An 18279-nucleotide genomic window follows, 5' to 3' on the forward strand; every position below is an offset into this window, starting at 1 on the left:
GTTGAGGGTCAAGTCAATTGGGAGGTAAGTTTGAATGGAGAAAAACTGGAGGAAGTAAAGTGTTTTAGATATCTGGGAGTGGATCTGGCAGCGGATGGAACCATGGAAGCAGAAGTGAATCATAGGGTGGGGGAGGGGGCGAAAATCCTGGGAGCATTGAAGAATGTGTGGAAGTTGAGAACATTATCTCCGAAAGCAAAAATGGGTATGTTTGAAGGAATAGTGGTTCCAACAATGTTGTATGGTTGCGAGGCATGGGCTATGGATAGAGTTGTGTGCAGGAGGGTGGATGTGCTGGAAATGAGATGTTTAAGGACAATGTGTGGTGTGAGGTGGTTTGATCGAGTAAGTAATGTAAGGGTAAGAGAGATGTGTGGAAATAAAAAGAGCGCGGTTGAGAGAGCAGAAGAGGGTGTTTTGAAATGTTTTGGGCACATGGAGAGAATGAGTGAGGAAAGATTGACCAAGAGGATATATGTGTCGGAGGTGGAGGGAACGAGGAGAAGTGGGAGACCAAATTGGAGGTGGAAAGATGGAGTGAAAAAGATTTTGAGTGATCGGGGCCTGAACATGCAGGAGGGTGAAAGACGGGCAAGGAATAGAGTGAATTGGATCGATGTGGTATACCGGGGTTGACGTGCTGTCAGTGGATTGAATCAGGGCATTTGAAGCGTCTGGGGTAAACCATGGAAAGTGTGTGGGGCCTGGATGTGGAAAGGGAGCTGTGGTTTCGGGCAATATTGCATTACAGCTAGAGACTGAGTGTGAACAAATGGGGCCTTTGTTGTCTTTTCCTAGCGCTACCTCACACACATGAGGGGGGAGGTTGATGGTATTCCATGTGTGGCGAGGTGGCGATGGGAATGAATAAAGGCAGATAGTGTGAATTGTGTGCATGGGTATATATGTATGTGTCTGTGTGTGTATATGTATGTGTACATCGAGATGTATAGGTATGTATATTTGCGTGTGTGGACGTGTATGTATATACATTGTGTATGGGGGTGGGTTGGGCTATTTCTTTCGTCTGTTTCCTTGCGCTCCCATGCAAATGCAGGAGACAGCGACAAAGCAAAATAAATAAATAAATATGAATAGAAACAGGAAAGTGTTTATGTCTTTTATTTTTAGTATTTGTATTTTTTTCAACTACATAAGTACGATTTTAGAAGTGGGTGAAAGTGAGGAATAACAAGCTATTCCGATTTTTTTTTTTCCCAGTAAGGAGTGTGGAGAAAGAAAGTTCGCTATCCCCAATAGCGAAAATTGGTATTTGATGGTATAGTAATCCCAATGGTGTCGCATGAATACAAAGCGTGGGATATAGATGAGAATTTATGGAGGATGATGTGTTGGAAATGGAATGTTTGATTGTAGTTCAATCCTGTCTCTTGAATATTCTTTATTGTTACAACCTCCTAAATTTATATAATGCTGTCAGCATTAAACATTTCACCAGTCATTCTGATCCATTCAGCCATCGTTTTAATTCTATAACTATTTCTTTACATCCTTATTATGAAGTTTTCTTATTTAATTTCATGTTATGTCCCCTGTTTCCTCTATCCCTACACCTTCCAGTGTGAAAATGGTTTTGAATTTATTCAGTTTTTATGTATCCTTACATCATTCTCAACATTTTTTCCCCTAAAAACCTTAACTGATTAGCTGCTTCGTAACTAACAACTTACTCCTGATGAATTTATGAAAAAGTTTTGAATTTTCACCTGCCCTACAAACATTATTCATTTAAAAGTTTCTTTGCTCCTCCTTTCCTATCCTGTTATGCCCATTCTGTGTTCCCTTATACTTTGAAAATGCTGTATGGCTAGAATTCCTGCTATATATTGGCCAGTGCACAGCTAGAAGCTCCTTTGCTTTACGACGTCTTTTACTTTCATGTTCTTTCCTCTTTCTTACCATTCCTTTTGTATTTAAGGCTTGAGGTGCTCATGCTTCTGTCCTTCATTGTAAATTTCACAGAGCCTCTAACCACAGAGCCCTGGTTCCTGGCAGTTCAACTCCATTTTCTAGTCTATGTTTCCAATTAAATTGTTGAGGTTAGTGTAGTTTCCATGATCACATCTTGCTACTTCCTGTCTCAACTCTGATCTCTTGAAATTCTTTTTTACCACATATTCAGACTTGAGCATTACATGAACATTTCCTCCAACTTGTATATCATGTATAATTTTCTCAGTATCCATGCTAGTATATATGAAGATAAGAGCCAGCACCAATTTTTTTTTTTTTTGTGTTGGAGGCCCCGGTCATGGACAAAAGTCTACATCAACGCCAGTCCTTAATTGAATTATAGAAAGGATTATGAAAGGGAAAATGAAGAGACAAAGGAAAGTATTTACAAATTTTGGAGGAAGTGAAAAACCTGTCTTTTGAAATATGCCGCATTACAGTTATTGGGAAAGACATGAAAGGGTGTATCAGTTCCTCTCGTCCTAGTTAGCTCAATTGATTTTGGAAATTTTCTTGTATGCACTCTAAAAAGTGGAGGCTCATTTACTGTGGCCATCCCTTGATGGGAGATCGCGAAGGGAACAGGCATCAGGGATATAGATAGACATTTAGCACTCTAAAAAGTCATCTCCACGACTCCCTATCACCATGAGACTCCGAATTCCCACAGTCAATCTCATTATAATTGAAATCCCCTTTATTAGTCCATTCAGAAGTGAGTGTTACACTACTTAATGTACCAACATGACTGCTCCTTCAGTTATCATTGTATATTTGTTCAAAAGCATTGCAGGTCTTTGAAGGATTATATAGTAATAACACCTTTATGCTCTTCTTCCATACAGTTACTATTCCTATTATGTATTGTTTTCATTTTTTGTCTCTTCCTTGCTTTCATGTCTAGCTTCCTCTTTGCAGGTTTGGTTGTGACTGACAGGTTTTGGTACATTTCTGTACCTGAGTCCACACAAGCCATTCATGGCTTAGACAGTGCTAGAGGCCATGAATTGTCCCCCAAAGTAATACTGGTAACAGTAATGAAGATTGCTAAGTAAATTATAGAAACATGAGGAGAAGTGAGTTGTTTAACAGACAAAGTGTTGGCTCTTGGTTACACTGAAAATAATCTATTCCCCTCTGGCAAGTTGCACTTTTGCACACTAACTTACTTCACTTGTTATCTACTCGCTTTCTTACAACTTTGGTTTCTTTAAAAGGAGAAAAATATAAGAAACAAAAAATTTGGATTCACTGAAGTTGACAACATTCCTTCATTTGATATGAACCAGGAAAGCTTCCACTCCCAAACCTCACAAAATTTGGCACACTAAAACAATATCTAATGCACGTACCACTCAGAGGCCCCTTCATATTTTTCTTTTTCACTTAATGAACTGCAGACCCTCCAAAATCCCTGCTGTGTGTGTGTGTGTGTGTGTAAATGAGGAAGGTTGATTAAGTAATAACATGATATGAGAGAAATGTAGCAGTAAGATGAGTATAGCTGAGAGCTGAAGAGGGTGTCCTGAAATTATTTGGACCTGAGGAGAAAATGGGTAAGGGGAGGTTGACAAAGGCCTTTTATGGTTATGGAGAAAATATGTAAGAAGTGGTTGACAAAGAGGATATATATGTTAGAAGTGGAAGGTACATGGAAAAGGGGGAGATCGAATTGATAGTGGAAGGATGAAGTGAAAAAGATTTTGGGTGCTTGTGGCCTTAATATGCAGGAGGGTGTACAACATAGAGTGAGTTGGAACAGTGTGGTATGCATTAAGTGACAAGCTGTCAATGAACTGAACCAGAGCGTATGAAGATGCCAGAAGGAACCACATAAGGGTCTGTAGGATCTGGTTATGGAATATTGGCTGCAGTTTTGGTGCATTACATATGACAGAATATTGATGCAAGTAAATAAGAGCTTTTCTTCATTCTGTTCATGGCATTACCTTGCTATCACAGGAACAGCAAACAAGTATGAAAGGGCTTTCTATCTGTCTATCTATATCTCTGACAGCTGTTCCAATTGGAACTCCCTTAAATGGGTGGCCACAGCAACAGTCTCTGTAACAAAAGAACTCCAGTGCCACTTCTTAGCCTTCATGCCTCACCCTTAACAACTCAGATACAGTGTTTGCAGAGGCTCCTAACCAGTATTCCTAATGATTACTTCTATCCAGTGCTCCTGCCAACTATTTCTATCTAATACTCCTGCCTAAATGTTCCTACCTACTACTACTGTTTACTGCTCCAACCACTTTCACAAAAGGCAGGGCTAACACATCATACTCACTGCAGGAAAATCTAGAGTTATGAAGGATGAGCTGTGTGAGTTGTGCTATCATGTGTTACATATGACAAGGCGAGATTGAACATTTGTAAACAGAATGCCAGTAGTCCACATGTTAGGGAGGCAGAAAGAAAAGACAGCTACCTAGTCCAGAGGAGTGCAACTTGACAACCACTAAAGTGCTGACTCACTAAGCAGATGTCACTAACCCTCCTGATACCCAGGTGGATAGTCCTGCTGATATACCTCCCTGGTTGATGGCTACCTACCAACTCCTGTACTACCTACCTGTATGAAATGACTTAAGAAAAATATTATTGTAATAATTATTATTTTTTTTATTTTCATGATACTTGATTGCCATTTCCTGCATCAGGGATGTAGTGGCAGGAAACAGGTGAAGAATGGCCTATCCACTCATTTTTTTTTATTATTATTTTGCTTTGTCGCTGTCTCCCGCATTAGCGAGGTAGCACAAGGAAACAGACAAAAGAATGGCCCAACCCACCCACATACACATGTATATACATACACGTCCACACACGCAAATATACATACCTATACATCTCAATGTACATATATATACACAGACATATACATATATACACATGTACCTAATTCATTTTAGTAAATTTTAGGGAGAATAAAAAGATGTTCTGGAAGGAGGTAAATAGGGTGCGTAAGACAAGGGAGCAAATGGGAACTTCAGTGAAGGGCGTAAATGGGGAGGTGATAACAAGTAGTGGTGATGTGAGAAGGAGATGGAATGAGTATTTTGAAGGTTTGTTGAATGTGTCTGATGACAGAGTGGCAGATATAGGGTGTTTTGGTCGAGGTGGTGTGCAAAGTGAGAGGGTTAGGGAAAATGATTTGGTAAACAGAGAAGAGGTAGTAAAAGCTTTGCGGAAAATGAAAACCGGCAAGGCAGCAGGTTTGGATGGTATTGCAGTGGAATTTATTAAAAAAGGGGGTGACTGTATTGTTGACTGGTTGGTAAGGTTATTTAATGTATGTATGACTCATGGTGAGGTGCCTGAGGATTGGCGGAATGCGTGCATAGTGCCATTGTACAAAGGCAAAGGGGATAAGAGTGAGTGCTCAAATTACAGAGGTATAAGTTTGTTGAGTATTCCTGGTAAATTATATGGGAGGGTATTGATTGAGAGGGTGAAGGCATGTACAGAGCATCAGATTGGGGAAGAGCAGTGCGGTTTCAGAAGTGGTAGAGGATGTGTGGATCAGGTGTTTGCTTTGAAGAATGTATGTGAGAAATACTTAGAAAAGCAAATGGATTTGTATGTAGCATTTATGGATCTGGAGAAGGCATATGATAGAGTTGATAGAGATGCTCTGTGGAAGGTATTAAGAATATATGGTGTGGGAGGCAAGTTGTTAGAAGCAGTGAAAAGTTTTTATCGAGGATGTAAGGCATGTGTACGTGTAGGAAGAGAGGAAAGTGATTGGTTCTCAGTGAATGTAGGTTTGCGGCAGGGGTGTGTGATGTCTCCATGGTTGTTTAATTTGTTTATGGATGGGGTTGTTAGGGAGGTAAATGCAAGAGTCCTGGAAAGAGGGGCAAGTATGAAGTCTGTTGGGGATGAGAGAGCTTGGGAAGTGAGTCAGTTGTTGTTCGCTGATGATACAGCGCTGGTGGCTGATTCATGTGAGAAACTGCAGAAGCTGGTGACTGAGTTTGGTAAAGTGTGTGGAAGAAGAAAGTTAAGAGTAAATGTGAATAAGAGCAAGGTTATTAGGTACAGTAGGGTTGAGGGTCAAGTCAATTGGGAGGTGAGTTTGAATGGAGAAAAACTGGAGGAAGTGAAGTGTTTTAGATATCTGGGAGTGGATCTGTCAGCGGATGGAACCATGGAAGCGGAAGTGGATCATAGGGTGGGGGAGGGGGCGAAAATTTTGGGAGCCTTGAAAAATGTGTGGAAGTCGAGAACATTATCTCGGAAAGCAAAAATGGGTATGTTTGAAGGAATAGTGGTTCCAACAATGTTGTATGGTTGCGAGGCGTGGGCTATGGATAGAGTTGTGCGCAGGAGGATGGATGTGCTGGAAATGAGATGTTTGAGGACAATGTGTGGTGTGAGGTGGTTTGATCGAGTAAGTAACGTAAGGGTAAGAGAGATGTGTGGAAATAAAAAGAGCGTGGTTGAGAGAGCAGAAGAGGGTGTTTTGAAATGGTTTGGGCACATGGAGAGAATGAGTGAGGAAAGATTGACCAAGAGGATATATGTGTCGGAGGTGGAGGGAACGAGGAGAAGAGGGAGACCAAATTGGAGGTGGAAAGATGGAGTGAAAAAGATTTTGTGTGATCGGGGCCTGAACATGCAGGAGGGTGTAAGGAGGGCAAGGAATAGAGTGAATTGGAGCGATGTGGTATACAGGGGTTGACGTGCTGTCAGTGGAGTGAATCAAGGTATGTGAAGCGTCTGGGGTAAACCATGGAAAGCTGTGTAGGTATGTATATTTGCGTGTGTGGACGTGTGTATGTACATGTGTATGGGGGGGGGGCCATTTATTTCGTCTGTTTCCTTGCACTACCTCGCAAACGCGGGAGACAGCGACAAAGTATAAAAAAAAAAAAAAAAAAAAAAACCTAATTCATACCATCTGCCTTTATTCATTCCCATCGCCACCTCGCCACACATGGAATAACAACCCCCTCCCCCCCCTCATGTGTGCGAGGTAGCGCTAGGAAAAAACAACAAAGGCCCCATTCGTTCACACTCAGTCTCTAGTTGTCATGTAATAATGCACCGAAACCACAGCTCCCTTTCCACATCCAGGCCGCACAGAACTTTCCATGCTTCACATGCCCTGGGTCAATCCATTGACAGCACGTCGACCCCGGTATACCACATCGTTCCAATTCACTCTATTCCTTGCACGCCTTTCACCCTCCTGCATGTTCAGGCCCCGATCACTCAAAATCTTTTTCACTCCATCTTTCCACCTCCAATTTGGTCTCCCACTTCTCCTCATTCCCTCCACCTCCGACACATATATCCTCTTGGTCAATCTTTCCTCACTCATTCTCTCCATGTGACCAAACCATTTCAAAACACCCTCTTCTGCTCTCTCAACCACACTCTTTTTATTTGCCCACATCTTTCTTACCCTTACATTACTTACTCGATCAAACCACCTCACACCAGATATTGTCCTCAAACATCTCATTTCCAGCACATCCACCCTCCTGCGCACAACTTTATCCATAGCCCACGCCTCACAACCATACAACATTGTTGGAACCACTATTCCTTCAAACATACCCATTTTTGCTTTCCGAGATAATGTTCTCGACTTCCAAACATTCTTCAAGGCTCCCAGAATTTTCGCCCTCTCCCCCACCCTATGATTCACTTCCGCTTCCATGGTTCCATACGCTGCCAGATCCACTCCCAGATATCTGAAACCCTTTACTTCCTCCAGTTTTTCTCCATTCAAACTTACTTCCCAGTTGACTTGACCCTCAACCCTACTGTACGTAATAACCTTGCTGTTATTCACATTTACTCTTAACTTTCTTCTTTCACACACTTTACCAAACTCAGTCACCAGCTTCTGCAGTTTCTCACATGAATCAGCCACAAAGTGCTGTATCATCAGCGAACAACAACTGACTCACTTCCCAAGCTCTCTCATCCACAACAGACTGCATACTTGCCCCTCTTTCCAAAACTCTTGCATTCACCTCCCTAACAACCCCATCCATAAACAAATTAAACAACCATGGAGACATCACACACCCCTTCCGCAAACCTACATTCACTGAGAACCAATCACTTTCCTCTCTTCCTACACGTACACATGCCTTACATCCTCGATAAAAACTTTTCACTGCTTCTAACAACTTTCCTCCCACACCATATATTCTTAATACCTTCCAAAGAGCATCTCTATCAACTCTATCATATGCCTTCTCCAGATCCATAAATGCTACATACAAATCCATTTGCTTTTCTAAGTATTTCTCACATACATTCTTCAAAGCAAACACCTGATCCACACATCCTCTACCACTTCTTAAACCACACTGCTCTTCCCCAATCTGATGCTCTGTACATGCCTTCACCCTCTCAATCAATACCCTCCCATATAATTTACCAGGAATACTCAACAAACTTATACCTCCGTAATTTGAGCACTCACACTTATCCCCTTTGCCTTTGTACAATGACACTATGCAAGCATTTCGCCAATCCTCAGGCACCTCACCATGAATCATACATACATTAAATAACCTTACCAACCAGTCAACAATACAGTCACTCCCTTTTTTAATAAATTCCACTGCAATACCATCCAAACCTGCCGCCTTGCCGGCTTTTATCTTCCGCAAAGCTTTTACTACCTCTTCTCTGTTTACCAAATCATATTCCCTAACCCTCTCACTTTGCACACCACCTCGACCAAAACACCCTATATCTGCCACTCTATCATCAAACACATTCAACAAACCTTCAAAATAATCACTCCATCTCCTTCTCACATCACCACTACTTGTTATCCCCTCCCCATTAGCCCCCTTCACTGAAGTTCCCATTTGCTCCCTTGTCTTACGCACTTTATTTACCTCCTTCCAAAACATCTTTTTATTCTCCCTAAGATTTAATGATACTCTCTCACCTCAACTCTCATTTGCCCTCTTTTTCACCTCTAGCACCTTTCTCTTGACCGCCTGCCTCTTTCTTTTATACATCCACTCATTTGCATTTTTTCCCTGCAAAAATCGTCCAAATGCCTCTCTCTTCTCTTTCACTAATAATCTTACTTCTTCATCGCACCACTCACTACCCTTTCTAATCAACCCACCTCCCACGCTTCTCATGACACAAGCATCTTTTGCGCAAGCCATCACTGCTTCCCTACATACATCCCATTCCTCCCCCACTCCCCTTACTTCCATTGTTCTCATCTTTTTCCATTATGTACTCAGTCTCTCCTGGTACTTCCTCACACAAGTGTCCCTCCCAAGCTCACTTACTCTCACCTCTTCACCCCAACATTCACTCTTCTTTTCTGAAAACCCCTACAAATCTTCATCTTTGCCTCCACAAGATAATGATCAGACATCCCTCCAGTTGCACCTCTCAGCACATTAACATCCAAAAGTCTCTCTTCCGCGCGCCTATCAATTAACACGTAATCCAATAACGCTCTCTGGCCATCTCTCCTACTTACATACGTATACTTATGTATATCTCGCTTTTTAAACCAGGTACTCCCAATCGCCAGTCCTTTTTCAGCACATAATTCTATAAGCTCTTCACCATTTCCATTTACAACACTGAACACCCCATGTATACCAATTATTCCCTCAACTGCCACATTACTCACCTTTGCATTCATATCACCCATCACTATAACCCGGTCTTGTGCATCAAAACCACTAACACACTCATTCAGCTGCTCCCAAAACACTTGCCTCTCATGATCTTTCTTCTCATGCCCAGGTGCATATGCACCAATAATCACCCATCTCTCTCCATCAACTTTCAGTTTTACCCTTATCAATCTAGAATTTACTTTCTTACACTCTATCACATACTCCCACAACTCCTGTTTCAGGAGTAGTGCTACTCCTTCCCTTGCTCTTGTCCTCTCACTAACCCCTGACTTTACTCCCAAGACATTCCCAAACCACTCTTCCCCTTTACCCTTAAGCTTCGTTTCACTCAGAGCCAAAACATCCAGGCTCCTTTCCTCAAACATACTACCTATCTCTCCTTTTTTCTCTTCTTGGTTACATCCACGCACATTTAGACACCCCAATCTGAGCCTTCGAGGAGGATGAGCACTCCCCGTGTGACTCCTTCTTCTGTTTCTCCTTTTAGAAAGTCAAAATACAAGGAGGGGAGGGTTTCTGGCCCCCTGCTCCCGTCCCCTTTAGTCAACATATACTAGTCAACATATACACACATATGTGCATATACATACATATACATATATTCTCATGTCCATATTCATACCTGCTTGGCTTCATCCATTCTTGACACTACCCCCTGCTTCAGCAAGGTAGCACCAGGAAAAAAGAGACAAAAAAGGCCACAGTCTCTAGCTGTCATGTGTAATGCACAGAAACCACGGCTCCCTAGCCACATCCAGGCCCCACAGGCCTTTCCATGGTTTACCTCAGACATTTCACATGCCCTGGTTCAGTCTATTTATAGCACATTGACCCTGGTATGCCACATCATTCCAATTCACTCTTAATTCCTTGCACACCTCTCACCCTTCTGTTTGATCTGGTCCTGATTGATCAAAATCTTTTTCACTCCATTCTTCCACCTCCAATTTGGTCTCCCATTTCTCCTTGATCCTCTGACACATGTATCCTCTTTGTCAACCTTTCCTCACTCATTCTCTCCATATGTCCAAACCATTATCATTAGTGTTGTTGTTAAGCACAGGGAAACTTTGACTTCATGCTTAGACAGTTTTAAAGGGAAAGAAATAGGTTTAAAATTAGATGTAGTATGTAAATCTGACAACACGCACATTCTTTTTATTTAATGTAGAAATAGTTTCTTGTAAACTAAGGCTAGATTCCAGGAAAAATTGGGGCACATGAATAACAATTGTCATGATTTCTTTACAGATTATTTTTTTTTTTTTATTATACTTTGTCGCTGTCTCCCGCATTTGCGAGGTAGCGCAAGGAAACAGACGAAAGAAATGGCCCAACCCCCCCATACACATGTATATACATACGTCCACACACGCAAATATACATACCTACACAGCTTTCCATGGTTTACCCCAGACACTTCACATGCCTTGATTCAATCCACTGACAGCACGTCAACCCCGGTATACCACATCGCTCCAATTCACTCTATTCCTTGCCCTCCTTTCACCCTCCTGCATGTTCAGGCCCCGATCACACAAAATCTTTTTCACTCCATCTTTCCACCTCCAATTTGGTCTCCCTCTTCTCCTCGTTCCCTCCACCTCCGACACATATATCCTCTTGGTCAATCTTTCCTCACTCATTCTCTCCATGTGCCCAAACCACTTCAAAACACCCTCTTCTGCTCTCTCAACCACGCTCTTTTTATTTCCACACATCTCTCTTACCCTTACGTTACTCACTCGATCAAACCACCTCACACCACACATTGTCCTCAAACATCTCATTTCCAGCACATCCATCCTCCTGCGCACAACTCTATCCATAGCCCACGCCTCGCAACCATACAACATTGTTGGAACCACTATTCCTTCAAACATACCCATTTTTGCTTTCCGAGATAATGTTCTCGACTTCCACACATTCTTCAAGGCCCCCAGAATTTTCGCCCCCTCCCCCACCCTATGATCCACTTCCGCTTCCATGAGTCATACATACATTAAATAACCTTACCAACCAGTCAACAATTCAGTCACCCCCTTTTTTAATAAATTCCCCTGCAATACCATCTAAACCTGCTGCCTTGCCGGCTTTCATCTTCCGCAAAGCTTCCACTGCCTCTTCTCTGTTTACCAAATCATTTTCCCTAACCCTCTCACTTTGCACACCACCTTGACCAAAACACCCTATATCTGCCACTCTATCATCAAACACATTCAACAAACCTTCAAAATACTCACTCCATCTCCTTCTCACATCACCACTACTTGTTATCACCTCCCCATTTGCGCCCTTCACTGAAGTTCCCATTTGCTCCCTTGTCTTACGCACTTTATTTACCTCCTTCCAAAACATCTTTTTATTCTCCCTAAAATTTAATGATACTCTCTCACCCCAACTCTCATTTGCCCTTTTTTTCACCTCTTGCACCTTTCTCTTGACCTCCTGTCTCTTTCTTTTATACATCTCCCACTCAATTGCATTTTTTCCCTGCAAAAATCGTCCAAATGCCTCTCTCTTCTCTTTCACTAATACTCTTACTTCTTCATCCCACTACTCACTACCCTTTCTAATCAACCCACCTCCCACTCTTCTCATGCCACAAGCATCTTTTGCACAATCCATCACTGATTCCCTAAATACATCCCATTCCTCCCCCACTCCCCTTACTTCCATTGTTCTCACCTTTTTCCATTCTGTACTCAGTCTCTCCTGGTACTTCCTCACACAGGTCTCCTTCCCAAGCTCACTTACTCTCACCACCCTCTTCACCCCAACATTCACTCTTCTTTTCTGAAAACCCATACAAATCTTCACCTTAGCCTCCACAAGATAATGATCAGACATCCCTCCAGTTGCACCTCTCAGCACATTAACATCCAAAAGTCTCTCTTTCGCACGCCTGTCAATTAACACGTAATCCAATAACGCTCTCTGGCCATCTCTCCTACTTACATAAGTATACTTATGTATATCTCGCATATGTCGCATATCTCTTATATGTCGCATATCTTTACAGATATGCAACATTTAAAATCTAGATGTTTTATGATGCCTCCAAGAATTTGTGCTTTTGTATGGGTTTAAAGAAAAATCTAAATTCTTCTTGGGGAATTCCTGATCTCTGTGTTATGATATTCAAAAGGTTAAGCTATTATATGAATGGATACGAGTATCCAAAATAATCCAGTGTTATAAAATACCACTGAATGGATCTGGAATTACTTAGAAAGCTTAGACATATTTGTTACCTGATAGTCAGTTTTACTTACAACAGTTTATTTGAGAAGTAAATCTGTGCAACATTAACAGATTAGAGCTTGGCTATATGTTGCTCATGCAACAGTTAATGCTAATATCTGGAATTGTCTCCAGAATTTATTGAGACTCTCCTTGTTCCTATAGTGCTGTATGGGTACCCAGTGGTAGTAGCCAGCCAGCAGCAGCAGCAACCACCACCTCCACCACAGCATCATTGCTATAGCAAAAGAAAAAAGAAAAAATACCAGCGGCGGCGCCATGCTGATGCTTCAGACATAGTAAGGAGCTTTGGTCACTTAGTAATTTATGGTGTTATAAGATTAATTTTACACTTGATTTTAGTTCATACTAGATGTGCTCTATATTTTTTCTCTTTTTCTCAAAGACAAATACATGTCACATTATTATTAATCATATATTTCAAGATATACAGTACTAGATAATTTGTCACTTCTTTTATTTCTTTTATATAAGCCACACCAAAAGCTTTTATCAGAATCTTGCATCATGAAGGTAGTTTTTTTTGCTCTTCATTCTAAGGCCTGTTGTTCATTTATTCATATATTTATTTATTTGTTTTTCATCCAATGAAATGCACAGCATTAAAGGTTACAACAGAACAGTTTCATGGTGCTTACATCAAAACCATAAGTTGTTGTCAAGGTAGACTATAGTGTTATCCATGATGTTTCACTGCTCTTTACAGATATTTTTTAAATACATTGCAGGGAAGTTACCTGGATCCCCAGCTCTATACTGGTGAACCATTTGTTGCAACACCAGGTGGCTATGTGGTGCCAGTTGAAGCAGCAGCATCTGTCTGTCAGGTACATGGTCTCCAGTATGCACCACCAGCCTTCCCTCAGCACTTGCCTGATGAAGGATTTGTATCTGTCCAGCACTCACCTTACCTCCCAGAAGTGGCTACGAACCCACCTTCTGTAGAAGTACAGCAGTCTGAAAGGACCAGCCAGGACGATACCTCCAAAACAGTCTTCAGTGACCTCCAGGACACAGAGCGGCGGCAGATACAGGAAATACTACAAGAGCGAGTGAAGGTAGACAAGTCAGATTCTACTGAATCTTCAGACTCTGGAGTGTCAGAGTCTGAGGAGGCAGCCACTACTGAGCTTTCCTGTGATGAACTAGAAAGTCGCAAGCAGCACACATCCCAGGCACCTCTAAGTGCATGTGACAATGCACAGGAACATATTTCAGAATCAAACTCTCCCACAACACTGCCATGCCAAGAGGAGGTTTCATTGAGTGAGTCAGAAAGGATAGTGCCAGACACATCTCAGGGAGACAGTTCTGAGGAAACTGTTACAGAGTCAAATATTATACAGCTTCAAGAAGTTACGGGTGAATTTTCTAATTCTCAGTATCAAATTACAGATGGTAATCCATCAGTAGCAATAAAGACCAATGACAGTCAAAAAGAATTATCAGAAAGTGAAACAGATGAAGCTGGTAGCTTGCCATCCCAGCAGACAGATCAATGGGATAGCCCCACTTTAATTAGTAAAGGTTCAGTTATCAGTGAGGAGGTTAGCTGCATTGAGAGAAGCTTACAGAAAGCAACAATAGCAGTTACTGTTGCAGATACTGTGAATTGTGGTCATGACCCAGAAGCAGAAAAAAACAGTCTTAAGCTTCAAATCAGGGAGGATTTTCAAGCTGCAGTTAAGGAAAATGCTGAAAAAGAAGTATTGCATGACATTGGCACTGAAAGTGTAGTCAGTTCTATTGAAGCTAATTTGGGCAACACAAATAGAGAGTGTAAAAGTATAAATGATTCTGATGTAGATGAAATTTCTGATAACGTTAATGAAACACTTAGTGGTTCTCAAGAATTAGAAATATTTCTTTCAGAAAAGTATGTGGAAACAAAATCAAGTTATTTAATTGATGAAGTGGTTGGAGAAAAAAACAAATTCACAAACCCATCACAAGAGAAAGAAAAAATTCATAAAATAACAGCTGGGGAATTAAAAGACTGTGTTAGTCCTCATGAGTTTCTCAGAGATCAGGAGCCATCTATTAATGAAGCAAGTATTTTTGACACTGAGAGTTCTCTGGAGGAGGTGCAGGTCCAAGACTACCCTGTCACTTCAAACAGCAAGGCTGACAGTAATAGCTATCAAAGTGGAGACTGCACACTTAATGATGGAGGCACTGATGAAAATAAAGCTCAAGGAAATTTAAAAGACCTGAAAGTTACTGAAGCAGTAAAGAGGTGGATCAGGGAAGTAACTCCAGAAAAAGCATTTTCTCTCTCAGAAGAGCTTCAGCTTCGTTTGTTAGAACAAGATCACATTAGAGAAATGGACACTGAAGATGAATATATTGAAGATGAGATATCAGGAGATTCAAAATCAGTTATGCAGTCAAAAAACGTGAAAGGCAACCCTTTCGTTGCAGCATCCAGTGATGTCCCCAGCTTTGGGATGGAAAGCTGCAGCAAAAGGGTTGCTTTAATAAATAGGTTACGAAGAACTACTCCTGACATATTGGATGAGTACGATGGTGCCAGTACCATCAGTAACCTCAGTTTTGATCGCTTATATTCAGAAGCATCATCTAGCCATCCTGTTTCAATCAACCACAGCTTTGATGATGAGGAGGTTGATGAATATACAGAAAACCCAGATTTTTATAACCCTTCTGCATATACCAAGTATTACCAGCTAGGTATAGAGCTAGATGAAACAACACCTATTGCCACACCACCACCAGGTGAACAAAAGTCACTTAAGGTCACACCCACAGTCCAAACTGAGTTGGATACTGTTAGCGAGTGTGGATCTGAAGATGTGGAAACCATTCCACATAAGTATGATGTGGTTTACCAACATACAGGTACTTCTCCCATGTCCCTTGCCACTGAAATACTTAAAGCTGAGAAAGTCTTAAACAACATGGCACACATTGTAGGTTCCCAAAAGGATCTGGCATATGCTGAGGAATGTTTTGGCAACCCAGATATTTATCTGAAGCATTATGGTGCTTCATCACAAGGTGAAGTGGGTGATAGTGGAGTACAGTCAGAAGAGAGTAGTGATGAAACAGAGGCACGCAGCATTGTAAGCAGTAGTGGTGTTGGATCATCACTTGCCTCTACACCTGCTGTTTCTCCAGCACACAATCTCATTGGTAAACCTCCCCTTCAGTCACATCCTCTGAAAAATTTATCTGCTGGAGAGGGTCCAGTACCCTGCAGGACAGTGTGCTGTGCCGTTATGTGAGCAATCTGCACTGCATAATGTAGGTTTTGCTCCATCTTGTTAACCCTGTGGCGTGGAAGGCAGGCAAAGGGGGCATCTCCCCCTGCCCCCGCCCGCTCGTGCCTTACAGGGAGAGACTTCTGGGTGGGGAACTGCCCAGACACTAAGGGTACAACGCTTAAACTGCTGTGGACTGTGATCCATTGGGTCACATGCTCACCTGTTAATTGTAGGAATACTTGACTGAATAAAAAAAAGTCAGTGCAATGTGTGTACATTGGACATAACATGAGTAGTGAGTCAGTGCAAGGTTGCTGTAGGATAGTGTCCTTGAGTCACGCAAGAAACGTGCTTTTGGTGCTATGGTCATTGGAGCCAAAAACCCACATGACCTCACATGGGTTGCACTGCACTTGGAGTCTGCAGGCCTGGAAGGGTTGCTGCCCATACCCCTACAACCAATTGCACCTCCAGGAGGTGTAAATGCTGCTGCTGCCAGATAGTGGGTGGCCTCCCTCTCAGGTTTGTGGGTGTGAGTTCAACAAAGTCACATCACCCAGAATCGCTTCATTCTCATGCAATGTCATTGTGATAGGCATAGTGAACCCTATAGATAGCTGTTATTTATTTTTAGACATGTGATGTTTTAGTCGTTAATGTAGAGATGTTATACCCTTGTGCATTTATGTCATTTGGGTAGTGTTGATGGTAGGTAGCGTTTTTGGCTGCTGAGATAAGCGTAGGTGTAGGTAGGCCTGGTGCCTCGTGAAGGTGCAAAGGATTGGAAAACACAGATAAGAAAAGATTAACTGACAAAAAGGAGTTTCAGTCATTTTGATTGTGCTAGTATTCCATCAGGTAAACACAACTAAATTTCAGTAGTATTTGGTAATCTCATAAGTCTCTGCATGTATACACATATACTGCATTTAAATTATGCAACTGTGTATTTCCAAAGCCCAAACACCTAGCATCCTACTCTTTTGTTGACACAGCTGTATGTTGAGACTTACTACAGCTCTCCACATCACTCTAGATGCCTCCTTTGTTGCAACTGTTGGATGTCGACGGAGACCCATTGCTGCATAAAGTTCATTTGCTTAGTACACACCTATAGTTCAAGACTATGCATGTCACTTCATCTATTATGGTTATGATTTAAAGGGTAGTGCTGCAACTTGTATTCTCATAAGAAGTAGAAAAGAATGTGCATGATGATTGTTAAACAACGAATTGTAAGAAATGGGTGTTCTTGTATGACACAGAGTTTGAGTTGTTGTTTGTTATAGCTTATATACAATGGAACTGAAGTTCACCTATTTTTGCTGATGCCTGTTTCAGGTTTTTATCTCTTGTTGTACTGTAAATGAATTGCTGATCAAATGCACTATCTTTTGCATATCTTCAGCCTTTGTGAGCAATGGATATTGATCCTGATGCCTCTGTGACTTAAAGACTGTGGCAGCTTAACTGAAGTACCTTGGCTGTGTTAAAATGTTATTTCATAATTAAAAATAATTATTTCCTTTATTTTTCACAGAAATAAACCAGAGACCAACTATGCTGTTGTTTGTCAATTTCCACTGATGCCATATTATATTCCATAGACATGACTGGCTGCACCCTCTATGGTTATATGCCAAGGCTGTTGGATTGTTGTTTTCTTTTTGTAAATATAGAATCAATAAAATTTGTTGTATTTACCTGGAGTTCAATAATCCTGTGAATCACCTCCTTGGGAAATTCTGACTACAACAAAGAACTATGAAATTTATAAATATGTAAAGTTTGTTGTTGTATATACCTGCTGCTCAATCATTATGTAGATGTTATTTACAGTTCTAGAATATTAATGATTAGATTTCCTTAAAGTATAATTTTGATGAAATCTGCCCTCAGTTTGCTGTCACAATATAATAACAGTTGCCCATGCAGAATCTCCGTTAGCAAATTGTTCCTCTCCACAAGTTCACTCACATCCTCCTTTCCCTCACTGGTATTCACCATTCACTCACTTGATCATTCCATTCTAAATAATTTGCAGGCTTGCTTACATCTAATTTGTCTATATCATGTATACCTTTTCCAGTAATTAGAACCTCCACAACAAAGACAACATTTCATGGTTGGCTGCCATACCAGAGTCACTCACAACGGCTTCACCTCTA

The 18279-nt window shown here is 41.3% G+C and overlaps 1 protein-coding gene across 2 annotated transcripts in view; it reads left to right on the forward strand.

Moving 5' to 3' along the window:
* Positions 1-17811, forward strand: part of LOC139750155 (uncharacterized) — a 404835-nt gene extending 387024 nt beyond the window's left edge. For both annotated transcript variants that reach the window (XM_071664491.1, XM_071664489.1), the window contains exons 9-10: positions 13032-13165; positions 13616-17811. In XM_071664491.1, the coding sequence (XP_071520592.1) occupies positions 13032-13165; positions 13616-16132 (2651 nt within the window). In that variant the 3' untranslated portion in view covers positions 16133-17811. The remainder of the gene's footprint in view (positions 1-13031; positions 13166-13615) is intronic.
* Positions 17812-18279: the final 468 nt, after the last annotated feature.

Source organism: Panulirus ornatus, chromosome 9, assembly GCF_036320965.1.
Source record: "Panulirus ornatus isolate Po-2019 chromosome 9, ASM3632096v1, whole genome shotgun sequence".
Classification (NCBI taxonomy): domain Eukaryota; kingdom Metazoa; phylum Arthropoda; class Malacostraca; order Decapoda; family Palinuridae; genus Panulirus; species Panulirus ornatus.